The sequence below is a fragment of the Ovis aries genome, chromosome 19 (genome assembly GCF_016772045.2).
Source record: "Ovis aries strain OAR_USU_Benz2616 breed Rambouillet chromosome 19, ARS-UI_Ramb_v3.0, whole genome shotgun sequence".
Lineage (NCBI taxonomy): Eukaryota > Metazoa > Chordata > Mammalia > Artiodactyla > Bovidae > Ovis > Ovis aries.
This window is the reverse complement of record NC_056072.1, coordinates 54,898,686-54,926,184: the sequence shown is the minus strand read 5'-3', so window position 1 is coordinate 54,926,184 and position 27,499 is coordinate 54,898,686. Positions and strand designations below refer to the sequence as shown.

The following is a 27,499-nucleotide window of genomic DNA, read 5'->3' as shown; positions in this document are numbered from 1 at the left end:
TATGATTTTGAGCAAACTCCAGGAGATAGTAAAGGACAGGGAAGCCTGGTGTGCTGCAGTCCATGGGGTCACAGTTGGACATGACTGAGTGACTGAACAAGAAGACTGACATTATTTCTACTTAAACATTTAGTAGAATTCAGCAGTGAAACAGCAGGGCCTGGAGTCTTCTTGGTAGAAAGATTTTTGACAATGAATTCAATTTCTTTTGGAAATACAAAGCCATTTAGTTTTTCTGTTTCTTCTTGAGTTAGCTTAACTAAATTATGTAGTATTTTTTAGGAAGTTCCCATTTAATTTACATTATCAAGTATTAGTTTGAAGTTGTTCATGGTATCTCCTTATTCTCATTTTTAATGTTTGCAGGACCTGTAGCCACATCTCCTCTTTCATTTCTGATATCAGTAATTTGTATTTTCTCTCCTTTTTCCTTTCATTAGTCCTGTCAACGTGTTATAAATTTTGCTATCTTTTATAATACAAAATTTTCACTTTGAAATTTTCCCTATTTCTTGCATGTCTTACCTTAATTAGTTCTTTGCTTCTGCTTACTCTGGGCTTCCCTGGTGGCTCAGGCAGTTAAGAATCTACCTGCAATGCAGGAGACCCGGGTATAATCCGTGGGTTGGGAAGAGCCCCTTGAGAAGGGAATGGGTACTGATTCCAGTATTCTTGGCTGGAGAGTTCACGGACAGAGGAGCTTGGTGAGCTACAGTCCACAGGGTAGCAAAGAGCTGGATACAACAAACTGACTAACAGTTCTAACATTCTCTACTTACTTTGTATTCCTGTCTTTCCCCCAGCTTCTTCTGATGAAAACTTAAAGTGTTTACTTTAAATCCTTCTAATTAGGTATTGAAAGTTACAATTTTCCCTGTAAGATCCTGCTGAGCAAGGTGAGAGGGCTACATACTTGCAATATGCAATTTCTGCAAAAGGCAGGAACTCCTAAAGGGCATCTTGGTCTGATTCACACCCCTAAGCACAGAGCAGGTTTACCTCCTTAGCACCTGAAGTGACACAGAGGGTGAGGCAGAAGAGATGGCAGCCAAGCCGGCTGTACCACCTATGTTCTGTGCGGCCTTAGAGGAACCACTTCATGCTCTGAGCCACAGAGCAGTGTCCTCATCTCTAACGGGCAGCATAAAGCCCAGGACTGCCGTCTACATGAATGGCGTCCCCTGTAGCTGTGCAGGGCACATTCTGCACAGCCTTCATAAAACCTGCCTTGCAGAGGTGCTGTAGGTGCTTCACGAAGTACTGTATGAACAACCAGCCTGGGGCCTGATAGGTGAGACAGAGTAAATCACTCATGGTACATCTGTTTAGGGGAATACCACACATCAATCATGGCACACCCATTCTGTGGAATCTCACTTGACCATGAAAAGTCACGATTAAGCTCTCTATCTGTGCTCACCCATCTCTGACTCTTTGCTACCCCATGGACTGCAGCCTGGCAGGCTCCTCTGTCCATGGGATTATCCCAGCAAGAATACTGGAGTGGCTTGGCATTTTCTCCTCCAGGGGATCTGCCTGACCCAGGGATTGAGCCCACATCTCCTGCACTGCAGGCAGATTCTTTACCAATGAGCCACCTGGGATGCTGAGATCTCTCCTTACTGAGGAAGAAAACTCTCATGCTTTATTGTGAATGGAAAAATAAAACCGAATACGATCCAGGTTTTATTAGTATAGGTATAGCAGTATATGTATGGAAATCTGGCAAGAGAACCTCACAGTGCAGTCTGAGTCAGACTGGTGACTTTTTCCTTTGTCAATATTTAAACATTTTCCTACAGTAAGTATGCTTACAATTTGAAAAAAGAAAAAAAATTTGTCTTAGTTGGCTCTTTTCCTTTCTACCTCCACTCTGAGCTTCATCTTTAAAATGCATCTATCAAATGGAAATAATGATAAAAAGAGCAACAACAGTGCCACGGATATGCTGTGTCACTCAACACCTGAGCTGGGAATTAGTTTGCTCATTTTGCAGAGGAAGAAGCAGATTCTCTGAGCAGGCATAGGTCCCGTGGAGGAGGTGCCACTTCCTCTGCGCAGGGCTGCGCTGCGGTTTACTGCCATGAAGGAACATGGACGTTGTGTGAAGTGCCAGGTGCCTGCCTACCGTGGGCTGCAGGACAGAGCACTCAGAGCGTGGCCTGGATCAAATCCAATAGCTCTGTTCCTTGCAGTGTATGTGACCTTAGGTAAGCGACCACACCTCTCTGAGCCTCAGCTTCCTCACTGGTAAAACAGGGGTAGCGAAAGTGCCACCTTGCGAGGCTGAGTTGAGGATCATATGAGGCAGTTCCTGCCCTGAGTGTGCAATCTACGATAGACAGCTTTGGTCATGTTAATATCCTCTGGTCCAGCTCTGGTCCCCTGATTTCAGCAGGGACTGTCTCTCTCTCTTTCTGACAGATATCATGTAGAAGAAGGTGGAGCCCCAGGGGCCATGAAGCCGAGCTCGGCAACTGGCTTCCTGATCCAGGGTCCACACCCACCACCCTGCCCAGCTTGGTGGGTCAGAGGGGTACTTCCTATCTGTGCATGTCAGGCAAAAGCAGCCACGCCACGGACTAGAGTTCTCAACGGAGGCAACGCAGCCCTGCAGGTGGCAGGGGTTGTCCTAACAAAAGGGGGTCGTGAGCAGCCTTGAGCAGACAGAAGCCAGGGAGGCTGGACCCTCTGTGATGCTCCTGACTGCCTCACCAGACATTCCTGTAGCTGAGAAACCTATTTAGATGTATGAAGGTTAGCGTCTAACTCTGTCATGTAGATACAAACTATTTTTGTACTTTAAAATACTATACAATGAATTGTCCCAGGATTCAAAACCATGTGAATCAAGGGGAGACTTCTTCACCATTTTGCACAATCTCTTCAGCAGCAACTACCCTACCTGTGGCGTGTCTGATACAAACACGTGTCATTTTACATGAAGAATGTCAAACTCATGGTGAGTCTACCCATCGAATGAAGAAAGAGAAAGGGGTCCTTTCAGCAGAGGGAGAACAGTACGTGCAAAAGCGCTGGGGTGGGAGGGAGGCGGCAACCACAGACGTGAAAGGGGACCGCGATGTGGTGGGGAGTGAGCCTGGGGGAGCGAGGTGCACAGTGAGACCACAGGAGCTGGGCAGGGCAGGGCCTTGGGGGCCACGCCGAGAGGTCGGCCTTATGAGAAGCCAAAAGAGAATGTTCGCCAGGGGAGCACACGGTCAGCTTTGCATTTCAAAGCCCAATCACTCTGCAGGAGTGGGACGCTCGGGACAGAGGGGACGGCAGTGGAGGCAGGGAGGCCAGCGGAGGCTCCTGTGGTTCTCGAGGCGACAGTGGCGGTGCTCTGGGCTGGCGGCTTCCCCCGCAGGAGCCTGGTCTGCAGAGGGACGGGGGCCCCCTCCTGAGACCTGAGCCCAGGAGAAGAGCAAGCTGAGGAGGAAGGCCACGGTTCCACTTTGGCAAACTCACCTGACTCTGCCACCTCGGCGATGGGCACCCCCTGCTCATATGCCATGAAGCCCAGGACTGAGAAGATGGCAAACCCGGCCACGAAGCTGGTGCCGCTGTTCAAGCAACAGAGCATGATGCAGTCCCTGGCGGGGGAAGCAGGCAGAGGGGCTCGGGTCAGAATCCGGTGGGCGGAACTGGTGCAGCGCTGGCACGTTTCGTCTTAGCGCCAAGGAAGCCCTCAGGGTTCAGAGAGGGGAGGTGGCTGGCCCACGGTCACACAGCTTCTCCTGCATTTTCCTAGAAGGTGAGGTCAGTCGCAGACCAGAAGCACAGACAGGGGGTGGGAAGGAAGGGAGGCTGGCAAGTGGGAAAACGTACACCAGGAAGGAAAGACTTGGAGACAAACCAATGCTTCTCCAAACTCCTGGCAGGAGAGAAAACCAAGGGAAGTGAGAGAGGATTGATTTTCTGGGAGCTCAAAGCATGAAGATAGCAACCTCTAAAACAAAGGGCTGCTTCCCAGCCAGCAGAGAGGCCTCAGGAGAGACACCCCTCCTGGCCCAGCGTCTCCCAGACCTCACACAAGCCTCCACTCTGATGCTGCAAGGAGCAGACCCTCCCAGGCCAGACCCCACATGGAGTTGGGTGGTGGGGGGCTGCTTCACCAGGGCAGTGACTGCCCCCTGCTCCTGGCCAGGATTCACAGCAAAGAAGCACCAGCACAGAGCCGTGATGCAGGAGATTCCGGACTACAAACGACGAGGCTCCGCCAAGAGGAAGAAGACGGAGCCCGTACCTCCCGGCCCCTCCAACCTGGGGCTGTGCGCCCTCACGCAGGCGGGTCAGGGACTCAGACTCTTGGGACCTTGGCCACCACAGAGCATGCACGTGAGAGTCAGGCTTACAACACCCGTGACGCTTCACTTTAAAGGGAGGGCCCTGGGTGGGCTGTCCAGTCTCCTCCCTGGAGCAGCACCAGCCCGGAGCATCCCCACCACGACCCTAGCCAGCAGGACCACCCACCTTGCTCCATGGCGCTTCGCTCCTCGGATGGCTCCTGCCGCTGACAGTGTAAGAACTTCCTCATGCTCTGTTCGACCCAAATCCACTTTCTCTGGGAAGTGTTAGTTCTAATCTCCCCGACAGCCTAAAGGCCTGAAGACAGAGGCCCTATAGCTCCTTGAGACTTCAGCTCGCTCAGTTGAAGCCCCCAGGTCCCTTACCAGTGACCCTGTTTGTGCTCTGAAATTCAGCCCAGCTCGTCCCTCTTCAAGAGTGTCACACCCAGGACTGAGCACTAGACTCAAGCACAGAGCAGGACTCTCACCTCCTCTTCTCCTGACACCATACTTTTTGCAATGCAATCAAAGGTTACACTGATGTCGCTGACTGTGATCCCCAGTTGCCTTGCATTGACCCTGGGAACCAAGGGCATGGTGGGAAGAGCATTAGACTAGGGTTCCAATTCTCCCTGCAGTATCTTCTCTCTGGGCCTGCTCTCATTGGCTACATGACAAGGTGGCTTGGATAAGAGGGTCTCTTGGGCCTTGTGATCAATTAAGTCATTTTCCAGCAAGCAGTCACTTCCACGCCTTCCTCCCTGGGGTGGAGTGTATTTCCCAGCCCCATTGACTGAGGGCTTACCCACGTGACTTGGTTTGACCAATGAGATAGCAACAGATGTGACATAAACAGAGTTGAGATGCACTTGTGCAATTGGTCTTGTCCTCACCCCTTCTGTGATTTGCCATGAGAAGCCCTTTCCAAGAGTAGCTCCTATCTCTGCAGCCTGGACCCCAGAATGTACACATGGCATGGCCTTGAGCCTTGCCTGGACCCTGGAGCCAAACCTGTCCAACCTACAGCCTGAAAGACAGAGTCCCCAGCAGACTTATGAGCAATAAAAGCAAATGCTGTGGTTTTGGTGGTTAGCTACTGAGTTCTGGGGATGCTTGTTACACGGCATTCTTGCAGCAGTGACTGACAGATACAGGCCTTTTCTACAGAACTCTTCAGGCACTGTGGACAAAAACTGGGCTACCAAGACTGGAGACTTTATCTGCAGGCCTGATCACCTTCTGGGCTTCCCATGTGGCGCCAGTGGTAAAGAACCCAACTGCCAATGCAGGAGACCTAAGAGACACAGGTTTGATCCCTGGATTGCAATGATCCCCTGGATAAGGGCATGGTAACCCACTCCAGTATTTTTGCCTGGAGAATCCCATGGACAGAGGAGCCTGGTGGGCAACAGTCCATAGGGTTGCAAAGAGTTGGACATGACTATAACAACTTAGCACGCATGATCACCTCTACTCTGAGGGAAAGTCAGCTCAGCCCAGGAAGGCCAAGTTATTCCTAAGGCTGAGATAAGTCTGTCCTGCATGCCTGTTTCCCACCCCTGGAAACAGTGCAAAGCAAGGCAGCACTGCTGAGGAAAGGGTTTTGTCCACAGCCTCTCCATGCTGGGATTCTTCTGTGTTTTTGGACCGGAAGTGCTGAGCACTGTCACTGAATCCTGAGGCCCAGGGAGGGCAGACACACACTCAAGCTCTCTGTCATCTGCTGGTGAAGCTGGAAAAGACCCTGATGCTGGGAAAGACTGAAAGCAAAAGGAGAAGATGGGGATGAGATGGTTAGATAGCATCACTGACTCAGTGGACACGAATCTGAGCAAACTCGGGAGATACTGGAGGACAGAGGAGCCTGGAGTACTGCAGTCCACGGGGTCGCAAAGAGCTGGACACGACTTAAGAGACTGAACAACACTGAGGCTGAGATATGAATCCAGCTGTCCCAGACACAAAAGCCTACTTTTTCCCTAGGAGCTACACAGAAACAGTGCTCCCTAAGAATTCAGACTTCTAAATCCTGACTTTTGGAAAATAACCTTTGGGTATTCATGTGGTTGCTGGAAACAAATGTCCCTTATTGCAAGGTCCCCACCTTCCCCCAGAGCCCACCTGCCTCAAGTGACTTCCTGACCACAGAGGGACACAGGCTCTGAGCAGATCCAAGGCCCCTTCCAGCTCTGTGCCCTTGCTCCCCTTCTTCAGAGCACCCCTACCTACAAGCAGAGAGCCTAGCAGCCTGTGTTCTGAAGTGAGGATTTTCCCCATCTGGTTTGCTCCATTTGTAGCCCTCTAATTCCTTCCCCACAGGGCACCTTCTAGGTGAAAAGCTACATAACATGCACTTTGAAGTTGGCAGGAGCTGAGCTGGGCTTTGAAGACCTCCAGAAGCTATTATGCTGTCGGAAGAGGGTATTAATTTATTCCCTCTGAGTCAGGAAGATCCGTTCACAGAACAATTTGGAAATGGAAATAAAAGGAGCCCTCAGACTTTTGCAATGTCATTTAGGAGATTTGCTTTCTTCTGCTGATGGGAAGGGGAGAAAAACCTGCCTGTTGGATGGGGGAGCTGAAGGGGTCTGGGGCGGTCAGCATATTTCACCCACGTGCTCGGCGGGGAAGAAAGCTGCCGCTGTCCCAAGACACAGCCTGATGACATGCAGTCTTGGCCAAATCCTTGCTTATTTTAGTAGTTGGGAAAGAAATGGCTAAGCCTGGGAGTGCAGAATAAGGGTGCAGGAGCCAGAAAGGCGCAGGTTCAAAGCCACCACGTTGCATCGAGCCTCAGTGTCCCCATCTGCATAATGGCATGGCTCTTTCCTCGCTTCCTTGTACTTCGGCCAGTGCTCTCCTAGGCTGGAGGGACGATGATGAACAAGAGGACTCAGACTGCGTCCTCATGGAGCTGAAGGCTGAGCAGGAGGTGACCTAGAGATCTCTGTCACACCTGGCACACAACAGGCAGGCTGGCGGCTGATGTGCAGACAGATGGATGCGGACAGCATCTCTCTCTAGCATCCCAAGGGTGTCACCCTCAGCCTGGACCAGAGGCCTGCTGGTGCTTTCCCTGTGCCCACGCCTCTCCTCTGATCCTGGTTCTATCCGCCTCACTGCTGATAGTGCTCTACCTATCACATCCCAGACCCGCCTCCTGTAAACCCCTTGAAGGATGAGAGAGTCTACCTCGCAACCCGGCCTGACCTCCCCCGGGTCTAGCATCCCTCTGTCCAGTGGTCCCCAGTGACCTCTCTGCCCAACAGCCCAGGGACTCTTAAGAGAGCTCGCTGGCTTCCCCTGTGGCCTTTCCTCCAGCATGTGGGATCTGCCCCCTTCCCTTGCCTCGGTTTGGCTAAGGTGCAACCTCTATAGACTGGAGCTGTACCTCTCAAGGTAGCGATTGGGGGTCTCACACTTAGTGGCACACAGAGCACATGGCTGGCTTAACAAGTGGGTGAGCAAAGCCATCACAAACTCAGCTTTCTGAGAAGATGTGGTGGAGTGCTGGGGTGGAGGTTAGCAGATGTGGCCAGGCTCCAGGTCCACCACACCTAGCTGGCGGGTGGCGGGGGGGACCATATCCATGAGCTTCAATTTCCCTTCCCTCAAAGATGGGGATAACATGAGAGGGACTTCACCACTGACCAAGTCCTCAGAAACGAGGCACCCACTTGAGCCTCACAATAACCGAATCATGCGGCTACCACCGCCCCAAGGCCCCATCCCACCACCACACGCTGACACGGCTCCTCCCACTGTACCCTCACCTACACCGAGGGTTCATTTTCAGATCACAGCTCTTTTGCTGGTGGAGGAAAACGAGCTGATTATTTTAAGAGCGTGTTATGATCTTTTTCTTGGTGTTTTAGGATTTTTCATTTAGATCTGTTTCTATTCTTTACATTGGTAGGGAACTAACCCTTTCGAGTATCATATTACATGTTAATTGATTTTGAGTATCATGTTACATGTTAACTGACTTAAATTGAAAAAAGTAGGGAAAACTACTAGACCACTCAGCTATGACCTAAATCCCTTACAATCATACACTGGAAGTAATAAATAGATTCAAGGGGTTAGATCTGAAACAGTGCCTGAAAAACTATGGACAGAGGTTCGTAATGTTGTACAGGAGGTGGTGTTCAAAACCATCCCTAAGAAAAAGAAGCGCAAAAAAGGCAACACGGTTTTGTCAGGAGGCCTTACAAATAGCTGAGAGAAGAAGAGAAGCAAAAGGCCAAGGAGAAAAAGAAAGACATACCCATTTGAATGCAGAGTTCCAAAGAATAGCAATGAGAGATAAGAAAGGCTTCCTAAGTGATCAACACAAAGAAATAGAGGAAAACAATAGGATGGGAAAGACTAGAGATCTCTTCAAGAAAATTAGAGATACCAAGGGAACATTTCATGCAAAGATGGGCTCGATAAAGGACAGAAACGGTATGGACCTAACAGAAGCAGAAGATAGTAAGAAGAGGTGGCAAGAATACACAGAACTGTACAAAAAAGATCTTCACGACCCAGACAACCACAATGCTATAATCACTCACCGAGAGCCACCCTGGAGTGCAAAGTCAAGTGGGCCGTAGGAAGCATCACTACAAACAAAGCTAGTGCAGGTGATGGAATTCCAGCTGCACTACGTCAAATCCTAAAAGACGCTGTGAAAGTACTGCACTCAATATGCCAGCAAACTTGGAAAACTCAGCAGTGGCCACAGGACTGGAAAAGGTCAGTTTTCATTCTAATCTCAAAGAAAAGCAATGCCAAAGAATGTTTAAACTACCTCACAACTGCACTCATCTCACATGCTAGCAAAACAATGCTCAAAACTCTCAAGCAAGGCTTCAACAGTATGTGAACCAAGAACTTCCAGATTTTCAAGCTGGATTTAGAAATGGCAGAGGAAATGGCAGAGATCAAATTGCCAATATCCACTGGATCAGAGCAAAAGCAAGAGGATTCCAGAAAAACATCTACTTCTGCTTCATTGACTACGCCAAAGCCTTTGACTGTGTGGATCAAAACAAACTGTGGAAAATTCTTAAAGAGGTGGGAATACCAGACTGCCTGACCTGCCTCCTGAGAAACCCGGATACAGATCACGAAGCAACAGTTAGAACCAGACATGGAACACAGACTGGTTCCAAATAGGGAAAGGAGTACGTTAAGGCTGTATATTGTCACCTCGCTTATTTAACTTATATGAAGAGTACCTCATGTGAAATGCCAGGCTAGAAGAAGCACAACCTGGCATCAAGACTGCCAGGAGAAATATCAATAACCTCAGATATGCAGATAACACCACCCTTATGACAGAAAGCGAAGAGGAACTAAAAAGCCTCTTGATGAAAGGGAAAGAGAACTGTGAAAAAAAAAAATGGCTTAAAACTCAACATTCAGAAAACTAAGATTATGGCATATCCAGTCCCATAGCTTCACAACAAATAGATGGGGAAACAATGGAAACAGTGAGACTTTATTTTCTTGGGCTCCAAAATCACTGCAGTAGTAACTGCAGCCATGAAATGAAAAGATGCTTGCTCCTTGGCAGAAAAGCTACAACAAACCTAGACAGCATGTTAAAAAGCAGAGCCAGTACTTTGCCAACAAAGGCAAACATAATCAAAGCTATGGTTTGTCCAGTAGTCACGTATGGGGGTGAGAGTTGGACTATAAAGAAAGCTGAGCACTGAAGAATTGAGGCTTTTGAACTGTGGTGTTGGAGAAGACTCTTGAGAGGCCCTTGGACTGCAAGCAGATCAAACCAGTCCATCTTAAAGGAAATCAGTCCTGAATATTCACTGGAAGGACGGATGCTGAAGCTGAAGCCCCAGTACTCCAGGCTGATGTGAAGAACTGACTCATTGGAAAAGATCCTGATATTGGGAAAGATTGAAGGCAGGAGGAGAAGGGGACGACAGAGGATGAGATGGTTGGATGGCATCACTTAATGCCATCAAGTGATGACTTGATGGAACATGAGTTTGAGCAAGCTTTGCGGGCTGGTGATGGACAGGGAAGCTGGGCATGCTGTAGTCCATGGGGTCGCAAAGAGCCGGACACGACTGAGTAACTGAACTGAACTGAATTACATGTTATTATGTCCTTTAATTTTGTAGATGATTTTCATATTATGTTTGGAGATGTTATGCAGAATGTATATAGATAACCTTTGTATTAATGTGACTTTTTAAGGATTATAAAATCTATATGTACTCAAGAGTAAAGACAAGACAAAACATTTAAATTGTATGGGAAAGTACAAGTAGAAAAAGCCCATCATTCCACCTCAATGCTTCTCTTCAGAGGTGGCTCTTTAATAGCTCCTTATGTCTTTCTAGAAAATTTGAAGTTCTAGATATTTATGTGAATCAGTGTGTCATTTCCCTTCCTGACCTAATCATTTTGGGTGTTTCCATATCTTTTTCATTATGAAAACAGTATTTTACTCCGCATTTTAGGATGGTTTCCTTTTTTAAAAAAGTATTTAATTCTTTAGTTTTCCTGCATTTACTATGGCGCATATGTGGGGCAAAGTATTAGGCTCCATCCTAACTATTTCTACCAAAATACTTATCCTAGCTCAGAAACATTTGCTGAAAAATCCTTCCTTTTCCAGTGAATCTGTGTTGAGGGACAGCATCATCGCCATGAGTCTGCGAGTTTTCACATTACAATGAGGAGCTCTTGATCTTGGGGGCAGAGATGTGCCATCTGCCCAGCCCTGCATATTCACCATCTGTGTCTGTGACGGACAGAGAATCAGAGGTGTAGAGACCTCAGCAAACAAGCCACTGGCCTATGGTTAGAGACCAACGTGCCAAGTTCACTTCTGCCAGACACTTTTGGCTGACCTTGGGCAAGTCCTTGGACTTCTGTGGTCTCAGCCTCAGGGCAGAATCCAGGCTGCAGGCATGAGGACCAGGCAGCCAGGGTCACACAGCCCGGGCTCACCCCCAGCGTGGGTCCCCTCTCCACACCGGGTGGAGCAGTTGCAGGAGGCTGGGGGTGCGGAGGAAGGGCCATTAAGAAAAAGGCAGCAGGGCGCTGGCCACTCCAGGTCAGACTGGACAGGACCCTACAGTCAAGCGAAAGGAAGCAGGAAAGAAATTCCTGACCAGAAAGCAGAATAAGGCCCTCAGTTTTGGAAGACCTGGATTCAACTAGCTGTGTGACCTTGGGCCAAACCCTTATCTGCCCTGGGATAAAGCTCTGCTGGAGAGGGTGGGATGGAGGCCTGAATACAATTCCTGGCATGGACTCCCTCTGAAGCCTGGAAATTGCTCTGATCACGTTTGTCATTCTCTGAGCTCCTCTGATGGACCACTCTTAGACTCTGGGCTGGGAGAGGCTATCAGATCGCCCAGGGTCCTCCCCTGCCCCACCTGGATGGCTGGCACCTTGCCTCTCCTCCTCTGACAGGCCTGTTTCCCTCACCCAGCCTTGCAAGGGTGAGGGGAGATGACAAGGAACTAGCCAGGCAGCGTGGAGGGCTCCCGGGTTCTGTGGAGAGCGGGTGGGCAGGGCTGGGGACATGCTCACCTGTAGCAGTTGTTGTTATAATTGTTATAACTTCCCAGAGCGGTCAGACAACCCAGGCAGATGGCATAGGAGAAGAAGATTTGCGTCCCAGCATCTACCCAGACCTGTAGGAGGGCACAAAGAAGTTGGCAGAGAGAGAAGTCAGATGCACGGCCAGGGGGTAGGGAGGCGGGGTGGCCCCGTTCTCTGAAATCCCCCGCCCACGCCCAACCCCCACAAAAGACTCCAAAAAGGGACAATCAAATGTCCTCATCTCAGGAACGTGGTTTTTAGAAGTTCTATTCTCAGGATTTTTAAATATAAATGTCCTTAATTAAATCCAGAAATTTCTGGAGGTTTTGGACAGTAGTTCACCAAGCAGCAATAATTTGGGTGTTAGGACACTGCTGCAGCTGTGTGAGCTTGGAAAAGTTACTTAACCTCTCGGAGGCTTAGTCTCGCCACCAGCAAAGTGGGGAATAAACTTCCCTCTCAGGACTACTGAAGCCAAGAGTCATTTTTCTTCTGATGGCTGAGACCATCTTGAGAGAAGCTCTCTTGGGTATCTTTGAACTCACAGAGTTTTATAGTGTCTAGCGGGGGTGGGGGGCATTCACTAGGGGCCCAGTTACAATGAAGCCCCCAGTTTTCCTACAAGTCTGGAGGCTTCTCCCACTCTGCCCCATGCACTCAGCCAGGGGACAGTGAAAGGACAAGAAAGGGGGTAGGCACCACCTCTTGATCACTTTTCCAGAGAGCTGTTACTTGGGGGCTTCCTGTGTGGTACACGTGGAAACTCCTTTCTCAGTCTCCAAGTGTCCCTCTGACAGAACTGCCAGGGGATGGCATGACACACGCAAGAGGAATTATGGTAATTTGTCTAACACTCCTTCGGGCTCTCTTTGAGCTCCACTTTAGAAGTCATCAGGAAACGCCACAGCTCCAACTCAAATGCAGCTGATGAGACTGATGCTTGAGAATCCAGTATCATCTAGAGAATAAGGTTTTATTGTGAAGAAGCTTTTAAGTTTAATTAGGTCCCAATTGTTTATTTTTGCTTTTATTTCCAATATTCTGGGAGGTGGGTCATAGAGGATCCTGCTGTGATTTATGTCGGAGAGTGTTTTGCCTATGTTCTCTTCTAGGAGTTTTATAGTTTCTGATCTTACGTTTAGATTCTTAATCCCACTGCTGGGCATACACACTGAGGAAACCAGAATTGAAAGAGACACGTGTACCCCAACGTTCATCACAGCACTGTTTATAATAGCCAGGACATGGAAGCAACCTAGATGTCCATCAGCAGATGAACGGATAAGAAAGCTGTGGTACATATACACAATGGGGTATTACTCAGCCATTAAAAATAATACATTTGAATCTGTTCCAATGAGGTGGATGAAACTGGAGCCTATTATACAAAGTGAAGTAAGCCAGAAAGAAAAACACCAATACAGTATACTAACGCATATATATGGAATTTAGAAAGATGGTAATGATAACCCTGTATGCGAGACAGCAAAAGAGACACAGATGTATAGAACAGTCTTTTGGACTCTGTGGGAGAGGGCAAAGGTGGGATGATTTGGGAGAATGGCATTGAAACATTTATAATATATATGAAACAAATCGCCAGTCCATGTTCGATGCATGATACTGGATGCTTGGGGCTGGTGCACTGGGATGACCCAGAGAGATGGTACGGGGAAGGAGGAGGGAGGGGGGTTCAGGATGGGGAACACGTGTACACTTGTGGCGGATGCATGCTGATGTATGGCAAAACCAATACAATACTGCAAAGTAATTAGCCTCCAATTAAAATAAATAAATTTATATTAAAAAAAGGGAATACGGTTTTATATCAATTCAAATACTAGCAAACATTTGCTAAGCACGTCCGACGTGCCAGGCACTGCTGTGAACCCTGTATGCGTTACTACACTTGAATATTCACACCAACGCCATGCAGGAGGTGCTATTATTAGCCCCCTTCTACAACTGAGGAAACTGAGGAGCAGAGAGGTAAAGTAACTTGCTCAAGACCACGCAGCTGAGAGTGGCAGAAATGAATCCAGGGAAACCTGCCTCTGGAGAAGCACGCCTAACCAGTCCCGGAATTCCAGATGCCTTCTGCTGTGAACTCCCATGCAACACAGGACTCTCCTCCGGAACTTCTGACAGAATGGTCTCTGCTTGATTGCTGCCAGTGACAGGGAGCTCACTAACTTTTGACACAGCCCCTTTCCTCTTCAGAGAATGCTGACCATTAGCACATTTCTTAAAATGAGAGGAAATCTACCTTTCAAGTTCCCAACTCTGGGGCCACCCAGGCCATATCTTCCTCTCCCATGTGGAAACACCATACAGATTTGAAGAACTCTCTAGAACACTCCCTTTTCTAGGCAAATTATCACTATTTCCTCTTTTCTGGGGATTTGATTACACAGCCCATGTTGCTTTACCCTGGATTTGCTTGCTTGTTAAATCATTCAACAAATACTTGTTATGAGCAAAGTTCACAATGCTGTCTCTTGATCTGAGAAGCGCATACATTTTTGTCCCCCTGTAACACAGAGCTTTTGGGTTTAGTGTTTTTGGAGCTAAGTGAGGAGCTTAGGGGAAGCTATTTCATGAAGAGTGTGTGTGTGTGTGTGTGTGAGTTGGGCGTGATGGGGGAGGATGCCAGAAGATCATAGTTGACTGAGATATGGTGAGGGGGAAATGGGAAGAAGAATCATTAAAATCATTTTTCAAGAAAGGGGAGTTGGGAGATAGGATAGCTGTGAGAGTAAACACATTCAGGGAGGATTTTTTCCAAATGGTAGAAACTTTAGGATACTTAAATGTTGAAAGAAACAACCCAGGGTAGGGAAAAAGTGTTAAAAAAAAAAAAGATTTGAGAGAGAAATGGGTATATTTTAAAGTCCTCCTCTGCCTTGGTCTCCCCACTTGCCACCTCAGTGGATTCCCTTTTCTCCTCGGGAAGGCCAGGAAATGTTACGAAGAAGCAAAAGACAGGTTTGCTGCTGAACCGGGAAACAAAGTCAGATCCCAGGAGCATGGTGTGAGGATGCTCAGCACTCGACCAAGCACCGTATGTATAGCCTCTGCAGGACTTTCGTGGTGGTCCAGGGGTTAAGACTCTGGGCTTCCCTATCTACAATATCTAGGACATGGAAGAAACCTAGATGTTGCTCAACAGATGAATGGATAAAGAAGCTGCGGTACATACATACAATGGAATATTACTCTGCCACGAAAAGAAACACACTTGAGTTAGTGCTAATGAGGCGGACAAACCTAGAGCCTCATTATAAAAATCAGAAAGAGAAAAGCAAATATTCTATATTAACACATGTACATGGAATCTGGAAAGATGGTACTTATGAACCTATTTGCAGGAGACGGCAATGGAGACACAGATACAGAGAGCAAACTTGTGGACAGAGTGGGGGAAGGAGAGGATGGGACAAACTGAGAGCAGTGCTGAAACATGCCCATCACCGGATGTGAAACAGCCAGCCAGTGGGAATTTGCTGTAAGATGCAGGGAGCTCCAGCCTGGTGCTCTGTGGCAACCTACAGGGGTGGGGTGGGGTGGGAGGAGGCAGGGAGGCTCAGGAGGAACGGGACCATGTATGCCTATGGCTCGTTCATATTGATGTATGGCAGAAACCAGCACAATATTGTAAAGCCACTGCGATGATCTAACAGAAGGGGCAAAGTAAGGCTAACAGAGCAGGCCAACAGGACATTCATGATCCATCGACCAGTCTGGTGATGCCTTAGGAAGCGGGAATCCTGAGTGGCCATTTGTTGAAAACCTTACTGTGTATGCGAGGCTCTCTGGGGACAATCTCATAATTTGCATAACCATCTCACTAGGGAGTATCGTTATCTCCATATTTAGAGAAGAGGAAATGGACCCATAGATGGTCAAGCAGCTAATGAGGGACAGGGTCAGGTTTGAACCCAAGGTGTCCTGGCTCCACATTTTGAAGAGAGAAGCCGGGGCGTTCTGGTGTGCTGGGCACGCCTGGACTTTCGGCAGGGGTTCACACAGCTCTGTGACTGTGAGGTCAACAGGACAAAGGCAACATCTCCTCCATGAAAGGAAGACCAGGCCACTGAGTCCCACTGACTGACCAGCATCTCCTGCAACAAAGGGAACAGCTCAGCTCGAAGGGCTTCTGAGTTCTTGACACAATCTGAAGGGGAAATAGTCTCCACTGAACAAACAAACCCTAAGGAAGCTGGGTCAGCAGCTGAGAACCGGATCAGTCCCCATGATCTGTGGCAGTGAATGGGGGGCGTTCTGGCCATGAAGCTGGGGGCAGTCTTCATTCAGAGGTCTGGAGAACAAATTTACATGGGAATCTGGGGGGCAGGGCCCCTTTGGAAGAGAGGTGGTCCCGCCCTCTAGCTCTGGGGCAACCAGTTCAGAGCAACTGATTCCAGTGAGCCCTGGCACATAGCAGGTGCCAAGAACAACAGACTGGGGTGTAACCTGCCCTCCCCACTGGACCAGCAGGGCCCAGCTGGGAGAAGCAAGGAAGGATGGGCGGATGAGGACACAGCCTCCTCTACCAAGATCAGGAGGCACACTGTCAAGCTGGGCGTGTACTTCCTGCTGTCTCGTCCCCATGGCCCGCACTCTGCAGTGTACAAGGCATCGTCCGCGTCCTGTGACCTGGCCCCTGCCCTGGGGAGGGCGTCATCACAGCCAGGCTAGAGACCGCTGTGTGTGGGGGGAACATGCCTGCCCACCTTCACCTTTACATGTATCAACAGAGTGTCTAATCTCCTAGAAGTTTAGGGGGAACGCTTCACGTCTTTCTCTCACCTCTTGGAGAGAAGGGACCTCTCGACTGGGGAGACAGAGAGGGTCATGGTGCATGTGTGGTGAGTCCCTCCCTTTTTCTCTCAAGCACAGATGATTCAGTGAGATGCATCGTGCTTAGTTCTTGAGTCATGTTCGATTCTTTGTGACCCCATGGACTGTAGCCCACCAGGCTCCTCTGTCCATGGGATTCTCCAGGCAAGAACACTGCAGTGGGTTGCCATTGCCGCCTCCAGGGGATCTTCCCAAATCAGGGATTGATCCATGTCTCCTGCATTATAGGAGGATTCTTTACCTGCTGAGCCCTCGGGGAAGCCCCTCAGTGAGATGTGTGTGGAACAAATACTCAGCACAGCGCCTGGCTCTCGGAGAGCACAGAGAACGTGCTCAGAAACCCAGCCATGAGCTCTGAGAGACAGCAGGTTGCTTAGTCAATGTTCATCCCTTCTCAGGATCCAGCAGTCCTCACAAATCTGGAGAGAAGAGCCTCTCTTCCCTTTTCTGCCCACAGTACACAAGGCGGGGTGTCCACTATGTGCCAGGCGAAGTCCCAGGGGCTAAAGCCCTCCCCTCTCTTAAGAGCAGGAGAGAAAGACACCAAAGGCAGGCAGATGCTCCGGAACACATCATCCGGTGGAGAGGGGAGTGTGAAGGATGGTGTGAGGTGGGGCATGGAGCACAGGGCAGCAGGGGCCAGGGCTCTGCTCCGTGAGGGGCACGGCACCTGCTGCTCAGGCAGCTGGAAGGGGGCGGGAGCTGCAGACGTGACTTGCTGCCGTGTCTAAGGCAGCGCAGGCTGCAGACAGAAGCTCTCTCAGTAACCCGCTTTCATGTCTACAAACAGCCACCCGGCCGAGCATAAGGGCAGCACTTCTGTCTGGGATCCAAGCCGGTGCCAGCAGGTGGGCCTGGTCTGACCTTCCCTGCGCCCTGGAGGAGGTGGCGCTTGCCGCATTGATGCTCCGAGGTCTCTGACAAACCCAGTGGTGACCCAACCTGCCAGGGAAGCACCAGCAAGAGAAGCCAGCAATCAGGCAGCAATCATACATCAGCTTCATCTCCAGAAGCACAGATGACATGCCGGGGAGGGGGTGGGGAGTTCCACACACTTCACAGGCATGAGACTCACTGCTGCGGTCTGGTGCAATGATTACCCCCCTTTTATGCATGAGAAAAAACTAACTCCCAGGAAGGGGGCATTTCTTGTCTATTTAGCCTTGGAGAGATGTACACACTAAAGAGACAAACAAACCTCTGTAACCCAGCCTGCCGTGGGGAGACGGCACTGAAGCTTCATGCAAAGGAGACTATGTTAGACGAGATGGCTCTTCCCAGGTGCCTGTTTCCCCATCTTCCTGGGGCTTTGTGGATGGGGCCTGGGCTCCGGGGTCAGGTAGACCCAGGCTGCCACTTATCTGCATGTTACTTCACTTCTCTGAGCCCCAACTCCCTTGTCCACAAGTGAGAGACACAACGAATGCAAAGAACACAGCGGGGAACCAAGTCAGGCAGGCAGTCAGTCGCTCAGTCGTGTCCGACTCTTTGCGACCCCAGGGACTGCAGCACGCCAGGCCTCCCTGTGCATCACCAACTCCCGGAGCTTACTCAAACCCATGTCCATCACGTCGGTGATGCCATCCAACCATCTCATCCTCTGTCATCCCCTTCTCCTCCAGCTTTAAATCTTTCCCAGCATCAGGGTCTCTTCCAATGTGTCGGTTCTTTGCATCAGGTGGCCAAAGTATTGGAGTTTCAGCTTCAGCATCAGTCCTTCCAATGAATATTCAGGACTGATTTCCTTTAGGATGGACTGGCTGGATCTCCTTGCAGTCCAAGGGACTCTCAAGAGTTTTCTCCAACACCACAGTTCAAAAGCACCATACAACTCCCTTACTCTGCCTCTTCTTGGCGGTTAACACTTCTCCAATACATGTGCTATGAAAATAGGTTCCCGGGGCTTTCCCTCTACCCCAGCCCGCCCAGTACCAGGCCAAGACGGTGCTCAAACCGCCAGACCCGAGGGCACACATACACGCCGCCAGGACAGAGCTCGGTGGCCATCTTGGGCCCATGATGACCCAAAGCCTTTTCTTTCTTTAACATTTCCCTTTCAGACGGACAGCCACATACAGACACACGAATACACACACACAACACAACTTCTGTAAATAAAGCCCTCCACTGAGGTGAAAACATACAGCCTGGCAGAAAAGGGCTGAAATTAAGCTCTTTCTCTGGGCTGTTTATATGGGTAAATATTCTCAAAAGATTAAAAGTAGGTTAGGAGAATAATACAACAGCTGTGTTTCCAGTGTGTACCTGACAACGGCCTTTGTAGGAGTGAATAATTACATGAAAATCACTTCCTTCCCACCTCTTTTGCAGCCCCCTCCAGGTTGCTAGGCACCCTGTCTCCTCTGCTCAGCTAATGCCACATACAGATGCCGGTGAATACAGTAAGGGCCATTCGGAGGGAAGGGAGTGCAGGACTGGGGCAGACTTGAGTGGCCCCTCCCCCATGGATTCAGTGCGGGAAGAGGGCTCCAGAGGGCTCCAGGGGAAGATGATTCTGGGATTCTGGACGTATTTAAATGCTAATGTGCTGGGCAGCCAGGCAGGTCCAGCGGGAACAGTGGTGGGAAGGGGCAGAGGCTCTTGGCCTGGGAGCCCCACTGGAAACACGTTCTGTGGCCTCTGGCTCCAGTGCCAGCCTGTCCTCGGGCAGCCAGCCCTGCTGGCCGACTCGAGCCCGGCCAGAGGCCCTGCCAGCACAGTGTCACTGGGTTGAAGGTGGCACCGTGGGTGGTGAGGGGAGCCTTGGTGTGTCGCCTGACCCTGGCGGCCCCTTCATGCAGAGCAGGCAGCGGGGTCACTGGGCCGGGCCTTTGCCCAGAGGCTGGACAGCCGTGTCCTAGTCAGAGTATGGAGGGAGTGGACAAGCAGTTGCTGGCATGGGGCCAATGGCAACGATTTCTGTGCTTTATACGGTAGAACCCTGGGGCTGTGCACATCTACCCTTAACCCACTGCGTGAGGCAACTGAGCCCCAATTTCATTGTTATTTAGTCGCTAAGTCGTGTCTAACTCTGCGACCCCATGGACTACAGCTCGCCAGGCTCCTCTGTCCATGGGATTCTCCGGGCAAGGATACTGGAGTGGGTTGCCATTTCCTTCAGCAGGGGATCTTCTGAACCGAGTATCCTGCGTCTCCTGCATTGGCAGGCGGATTCGTTACCACTGAGCAACCTGGGAAGCTCTGAGCCCCACTTTACTATGGGACTAAACAGAGGAGGTTTGGTCTGAACCATTCCCAGGACTGTCCACCTGGCCTCGGGGGCTACATTGTAGGGCAACGTCTTCTCCTCTCACAAAGTGTTCCTCTAAGAGAGTGCTACTCTGGACAGGACACTCATCATGTAGGATGGTCCTGTTCATTGTAGGAGGTTCAGCATCACTGGGTCCGACTCTTTTAAACATCAGAGCTGCCCCATCAGAGAGGAACCTGAATTACACCTCCATGTATTTCTAAATGAGCCCATGGTAGTGGTCCTACCTTCCCCCGTGGGAGAATCATGGAGGTGGGGGAGCCTGAGCTGGCATCCGTGGTGGAGCTGCAGAACCCAACTGCCTTCACTGGGCACACAAGCCCAGGGTCTTCTGGGCCAAACCGAGCTCCGAACTGGCACGTTCTCCTGTGCCATCCGAGCAAGGGTCCATGGGGTCGCAAGGGCCTGACACAACTTGGCGACTAAATGACAGTAACAAGGACCCAGAGAGGCTACGGCAGTGGGCCTGGGTCAGCCAGCAGGCAGGGGGACGCTCACAACCCCACTGCTGACCCCAAAGCCCCTCCCCTCAGTCTCCCTGAAGACTCCCACTATCTCAGCCAAGAGGGAGCAGCCAGGGCGACCAGCCTGCTGCCGGTCCCTGCTCCTCCCACGTCCACGTCCCAGCGGATGTGGCCCTTAGCGTCCGGGGCCTGCCTTGTCCACTCACACACTCTCCTTTCATCCCCCCCTGCCCTGTGTCCCAGCCAATCTCTGTGGTCACACGGCCATCTGCTCCACGCCACCTCTCCCCTGCTCATCTGAATGGAGAGGTGACAGCTTTAAACAACACCAGATCCTCAGGAAGCTGTAACAGAGCAGCAAGCCCAGGGCACCCAGGAAGAATGCCGAAGCAGGTCTGAAGACCGGGTGAGTGGACGACCGGCAGTATATGGCCAGCCACCCCCTCACCCACAAGCACTGAGGCTGTCTTCCTGACCACACAGGTCAAGGTCATGGAGGACGGGAAAACTGAAGGGATGGGTAAGGTCACATGTGGACTCACGGGAGACGAGACAGGTGGCCACAGCAGTCCCTCCCCACTGATGCTGCAGGACAGTGGCCTCAGCTCTGGGCAGAGCCACCCGACACAGGACGGTCCTCACCCTCAGACCTCCCTCAGTGACATCCCTGGGCATCTGCTTGAGCAACAAAACCCAGGATGACCAGGCTAAAAATAAATCAAGATATGGATGTGGCAGTGTTTATGGGGGCAAGTGTGCCGATATCTGCGACTTATTTTGAAATGAGAGACAGTGAAAGTGTTGGTTGCTCAGTCCTGTCCGACTCTTTGTGGCCCCTTGGACTGTAGCCCACCAGGCTCTTCTGTCTGTAGGATTCTCCAGGCAAGAATACTGGAGTGGGTCCTCATTCGCTTCTCCAGGGGAATCTTCCCGACCCAGGGATCGAATCCATGTCTCCCACACTGCAGGCAGATTCTTTCCCATCTGAGCCACCAGGGAAACCCTTACTTTGAAATGTATACAAGGAAATAAAATGGATCGATGGATACAAATCTTGGGAAGATACTGGATGGAGCCAACACGGCAAAATGTCGAGGCAGAATCTAGGTGGTGGGTAAAGTGGGGGTGTTCCCTGTGCAGCTAGAACCAACAGGACGCTGGGCGGGATGCTCTCAGCCCAGCAGAGGGGACTGGCAGGTTCACTGCGGAGATGGGTCCAGAACTTCCAGGAGGACCGCGTCTGCGAGAAAACGTGTGCTCTGTGACCAATACCTCATGAGGAAGACACTGCGGGTGAACTAAGGAAATCCCTGCTCTGCCCAGGTGACATTCAAGAGCCAAAGCCAGTGTTCAGTTCCCGAACAGAAAACCTAGGAGCTTCCTGGGAGTTACACGTCTCCTTGACCTCACCTCAAAGATTAAAAACACATCCATTGTGATTCATGGATTTATCTGTTGTTCTTCAGTCGCCAAGTCGTGTCTGACTGTTTGTGACCCCATGGACTGCAGGACACCAGGCTTCCCTGTCCCTTACCATCTCCCGGAGTTTGCCCAAGTTCATGTCCACTGAAACAGTGAAGCTGAAGCTCCAATACTTTGGCCAACTGATGCAAACAGCCAACTCATTGGAAAAGACTCTGATGCTGGGATAGACTGAGGGCAGGAGGAGAAGAGCGTGACAGAGGATGAGGGGGTTGGATTTATCTGAGCAGGGCTTAAACCTCACTGTCAGCCATGATTCCTTTCTGGCTGAAGCAGAACAGGTTTCCAGGGTTCAGGAGAGGAGCAGGAGTGGTGACTGAGAAGGCACCATCGCTCGCTGCACGACTTCCCAGGTGCACGTGACACTGTCTCTGAGGCATTCACTCAGAAGCCCGTGTCTGCAACTTGCTGTCCTCATCTATCTTCCTTAGAGGATCTGTACTTATCGCCTCCTTTTGCATCTTCTCTGCACTGCCACCTATTTCGAGGCATAATCAGTGGCCACGGCAGGCCCTGTCCCAGGCAGCGGCACAGCACTGAGACGATGAAGGCCTCCGACAGCGGGTATTTAGGGAGCACGTCCTGTGTGCTGGGCAGCGCGGCGGCCCCCATGGCGGAGGTGCGGTCGGATCAGATGTGCCCCGCGTGCGGCAAGGGTAGTCTTGGATGGTGTATTTTAGATCATCTCTCTACGGATGTTAACTATTCTTGCTTAGAATGACATTCATCCAACCCTCCCACCCCACTTATTCACATGGCCTTGAAAATTCTTTTTTTTCAAACGATGGATTTGAAACTTTTTTTTCAAATGATGGATTTTTAAACTTTTTATGGATTTGAAACTTTTTTTTCAAATGATGGATTTTTAAACTTTTTATTTTGTATTGGAGTATAGCCAGTTAATATCACAACTTAACTTTGTTAAGCTGTGATAGTTGCAGGTGGACAGCAAAGGGACTCAGCCATACATACACCTGTATCCATTCTCCCCCTAACTCCCCTCCCATCCAGGCTGTCACATAATACTGAACAGAGCTCCCTGTGCTGGCCTTGAGAACTCTTACTGTGCTACCATCTCTAACCTTGAAGACACGTGGATGATTTATAACATAAACACATTCACATGCCCACAGATAAATCATCTCCCATCTCAGTCTTACTTTCACAGAGGATATTTAAAAGAGTAATTTCTGGGCTCGGACACCTTTCATTGGTCACACACAAACAACCACTAATAGAAACTGCCTGTCAGCATGAAATAAACCAGGAGAACGGATCATAAGGGGAGAAAGAAAAGTCAAGGGTCACTGAACATGGAAAAGTTTGAAAATCAGTTGATTTTACTCAATGCCCTCATTTTATGACTGAGGGAACTCAGTACAAGGAAGGACAATGGCCCTTCCAGGTCAGTGATGGAGCTGGGTCCCTGATCCTGAGCCTGGGAATTTCCCACTAGGCCACACTGCCTCCGGTGGGCAGGAGAGGGAGGCAAAGGCGCAGAGGAAGGAGCTGAACCATGCGAGACATCTCTAGGCACTAAGCAAGGAGTGGGAGCAGCGTCTGCCCTCTTTGTGAATGTCCCGCAGGGCTCTGCGCTTGCCCTGGGGGGTCTTTTCAGCGCTTGCTTACACACGAGAAGGAAGGGAGGCAGAACGTGAGATTCACACACCAGTGAGCTTTCAGCACTAAAAGTCACAATCCCCAGCAAACTCAGATGAATCAAAGCCTCATCATCGTGCTGCTCAGAGAGAATAAAGCCTTGCTCTCCCTGCCCCAACCTGCGCTGGGTTAGGAATCATCAGACTACATCGCCCTTGCAGAGCACGCACCTTCCTCACCAAGGAGGCGTCCGGGGAGGCAGACCCAGCATCTTCAAGACAGGAACGGCGTACACCTCTCGGCAGCCCTGTGTTCCTGAGGGCACCATCGTCCAGGTCAGCCCCCTTGATACTCTCACCGGTCAGCAGAGGTGGAGAGGGTCAAGCTTGTAAGGACAGAAGCCCAGAGAGGTTCAGTGACGTGCTCAAGGTTGTGAAGCTAGTGAGTGAGGACCTCATTCCACATCTGGTCTAACCTCTTGATTTCATAGTTGAGGAAACAGGCTCAAAGGGTGGAAGGGTAAGAGATGTTTCAGTCGGAGATTCTATTTTCTCGTCCAGTTCTCTCCCAGCTGTGGCTGGGGGCAAGTCATCTCCTTGCTCGGGGACTGAAACCCAAACTTGTCCACCAAAGAAGGTGAATCTAGAAACTGACTCTCAAACTTGTTAAGACAGCAAAGAAATGGGCCATGGGGCACTTCTGCCAAATACCTTGGTGAATATGATTTTACTTCATGTGTTAGAAACAAATTTACTATCAGAAAACATAATCATGGATAGTATGAAGTATGAAATCATCCTCGCAAATGTATGACTTTATGAATAAAACTGAAGTGTTGGATTAAGCATGAATGACTCAAGGCGACTTTCTTTAATTTTAATTTCCTGCTTGAACTTCCGGTGTGTCGTGTTCAAGACCAGCAGATGAAGAGCAGCAAATGCCAAGAGTCAAATGTGTTTTTTATGAGAGATACAGGAAACAAGTCATTATGAAATATAATATACACTGAAAATTCATAACCTGGCTGGAAAGGAAGATAGAAAAGTCCCCCAGATGCCAGAAATGAGAGAGATCAAAGCTAAAAGATGAGGAGAAGGAAAAGACGCAGTAACCCGTGGGGACGCCCAAGTAGACAGATACCCGAGTGGCTGGGGCTCAAATTCCCTCCCAATGATAGAGTTAAAACCTCAGGCCCTGGCAAAGAAATCCCAAAGGAGAATAGACAGACTTTCCAATAACTGGCCATGGGAAAACTGGACAGCTAAATGTAAAAGAGTGAAATTAGTATATTCTCTAACACCATAGACAAAAATAGACTCAAAATGGATTAAGGATCCAAACGTGAGACTGGAAATCATAAAATTCCTAGAGGAAAACTTAGGTAGAACACTGTTTGACCTAAGTCACAGCAATATATTTTTTTTTTTGGCTCTGTCTCCTAAAGTAAAGGAAATAAAAGCAAAAGTGAACAAATGGGACCTAATTGAACTTAAAAACTTTTGCATAGAAAAGAAATCATCAAAAAAATGAAAAGACAATCTACTGAATGGGAGGGGATGTTTGCAAATTATATGACCAACAATGTTTTAATACCCAACATATATAAAGAGTTCATACAACTCAACATAAAAGGAAAAAAACAAACAACCCAATTGAAAAATGGGCAGAATAGACATGTTTCTAAAGAGGACATACAGGTGGCCTCATGAAAAGAAGCTCATCACCATTAATCATCAGGGAAATGCAGATCAAAACCACGATGAGCGATCACCTCACACCAGTTGGAATGGCTATCACCAAAAGAAACACAAATAACAACTGTTGGCGAGGACAGAGAGAATAGAAAAGCCTGCATACTGTTGGTATACAGTACATATACCCACAGGTACAAATACTGTGGAAAAACAGTATGGGGGGGAGGTTTCCCAACTAACTAGAAACAGAACCACCATATGACCCAGCAGTTTCACTCCTGAGTATATATCTGAAAAAAAATAATAAAAACACGAATTTGAAAAAATACATATATTCATAGCAGTATTATCTACAATTGCTGAGCTATGGAAGCAGTCTAAGTGCCCATCAACAGATGAATGGATAAAGAAGATGGGGTGCATTCATACAGCGGAATACTACTCAGTCATAAAAAAGAATGAAACCATGCCATTTGTAGCAACATGGATGGACTTGGAGGATATAATGCTAAGTGCGATAACTAAAACTGAGATAGACAAACACTACGTGCTATCACTTATATGTGGAATCTAAAATATGCAACAAACTAGTGAATCTGGCAAGAAAAGAACCAGACTCGCAGACACAGAGAACAAGCTGGTGGTTTCCAGTGGGGAGAGGGAGGGGAGGAAGCACAGGGGTAGAAGATTAAGAGGCACAAATTCCTATGTGTAAAATAAGCTGCAAGGATATATTATACAACACTGGGAATGTGGCCAGTATTTTGTAATGATTATAAACGGAGTATAAACTTTAAAAATCACTATATCACAAGTCACTATGTTGTACACCTGTAAATTACATAATACTGTACAACAACTGTACCTCAGTAAAACAAACTATTTCTAAAAAGATTTCAAGCCCTGGGCATGACCAGATGCTGAGTGGTTGTACTCTAAAATGTAGGAGCCAGAATGGAGTTGCCCTGTAGTGAATCATGTATCAGGAAACTCCGTGCCTCAGGCCAGGACTCGATCTAGGAGTAACAGGTATGGGTGTGATCACACACTGCTCCTGCAAAGTGGGCATCCAAGTTTAAACTGACACTTTAAAATTACTGTCCTTTTCATGAATTAAGAGAGCTTGGTTTTCACAAGCCTTTGCTGAAAGAACTACTAAAGGATGTATTCCAATAAGAAGGAAATTTAATCCATTAGAAAGGAGTGAAAATAGGAAGCAAAGCAATCAGTTAACACCCTGTAAAATTCAAGTAAATATCAACTTTAAATGGTAATGAAGCAGAATTTTTAAAGGGGTGGAAAACAGTCACAAGGATAGGGAGAGAGTGGAGCTGAAAAGAAATTTGTGTCTTATGGTATTTTCCTGTTGAGAAAGAGGACAAAGCTAGTTAAGAGCCACTCTGACTAACCGGGCTCCTGCATCTTCTGTCTTTCCAATGCACTGGGGGGGAGATTCTCTCCTCCCATCCTGGGGCCACTGCAAGTGCAGCTACTACAGCCTCCGTGGCATGTCCCTGGGTGGACCTCCACTGCAGTCCTCTCTGCCCAAGGCAGCGGTAGCCCCAGTTCTGGTCCTGACTCTTCAACGCGCTGTCTTAGAACTCTTCTTGAAATGACCAGGCCCCTCTAAGGGCAGAGGTCTTCTCTGGTGGCTCAGATGGTAAACAGTCTGCCTGCAATGTGCGACAGCCAGGTTCAATCCCCAAGTCGGGAAGATCCCCTGGAGAAGGAAATCGCAATCCACTCCAGCATTCTTGCCTGGAGAATTCCATGGACAGAGGAATCTGGTGGGCTACAGTCCATGCAGTCACAAAGAGTCGGACACGACTGAGTGGCTAACACTTTCTAACACACTCTAAGGGGTGGAGGAAAGAAACCCACAGTGCTGACAGCAGGCCTTCAGAGAGCCAGGGCTCACTTGGACCCGGTGCAATCTGAGCTTGAGTTTCCACAGACTCTTCTGCTTCTTGGGCCTCCTTCCCTCTAGAGCATGAATGTCGAATAGAATGTTCTGCAATGATAGAAACTTTCTGTATCTGCTCTGTCCAGTAAGGGAGGGCCCAGGCCCAGGTGGCTATTGAGCACCTGAAGTCTGATGTGTGAAACCGAGGAACTGAATATTGGCTTGCACTTAATTTCAAGCACTTTCAATTTAAATGGTTAGATGTGGCTTGTGGTCAGTGTGCTGGATGGTATTGTTCTAGAGGGTGGGCACTCCCTGAAGGGATCCATCCCATTTCCAGATCACCCTGAGAGAGACGGGTGCAAGTCTCT

The 27,499-nt window shown here is 49.2% G+C and overlaps 1 protein-coding gene across 1 annotated transcript in view; it reads right to left on the bottom strand.

Annotated features, from left to right (window-relative positions):
- The window catches only part of SLC6A11 (solute carrier family 6 member 11), a 123,795-nt gene that overhangs the window by 19,474 nt on the left and 76,822 nt on the right, over positions 1 to 27,499 (bottom strand). Inside the window, exons 7-8 of the mRNA XM_027957761.2 lie at positions 11,844 to 11,947; positions 3,472 to 3,596 (exon numbers count right to left, since the gene is read on the bottom strand). Coding sequence (XP_027813562.1) covers positions 3,472 to 3,596; positions 11,844 to 11,947 — 229 coding nt within the window. The remainder of the gene's footprint in view (positions 1 to 3,471; positions 3,597 to 11,843; positions 11,948 to 27,499) is intronic.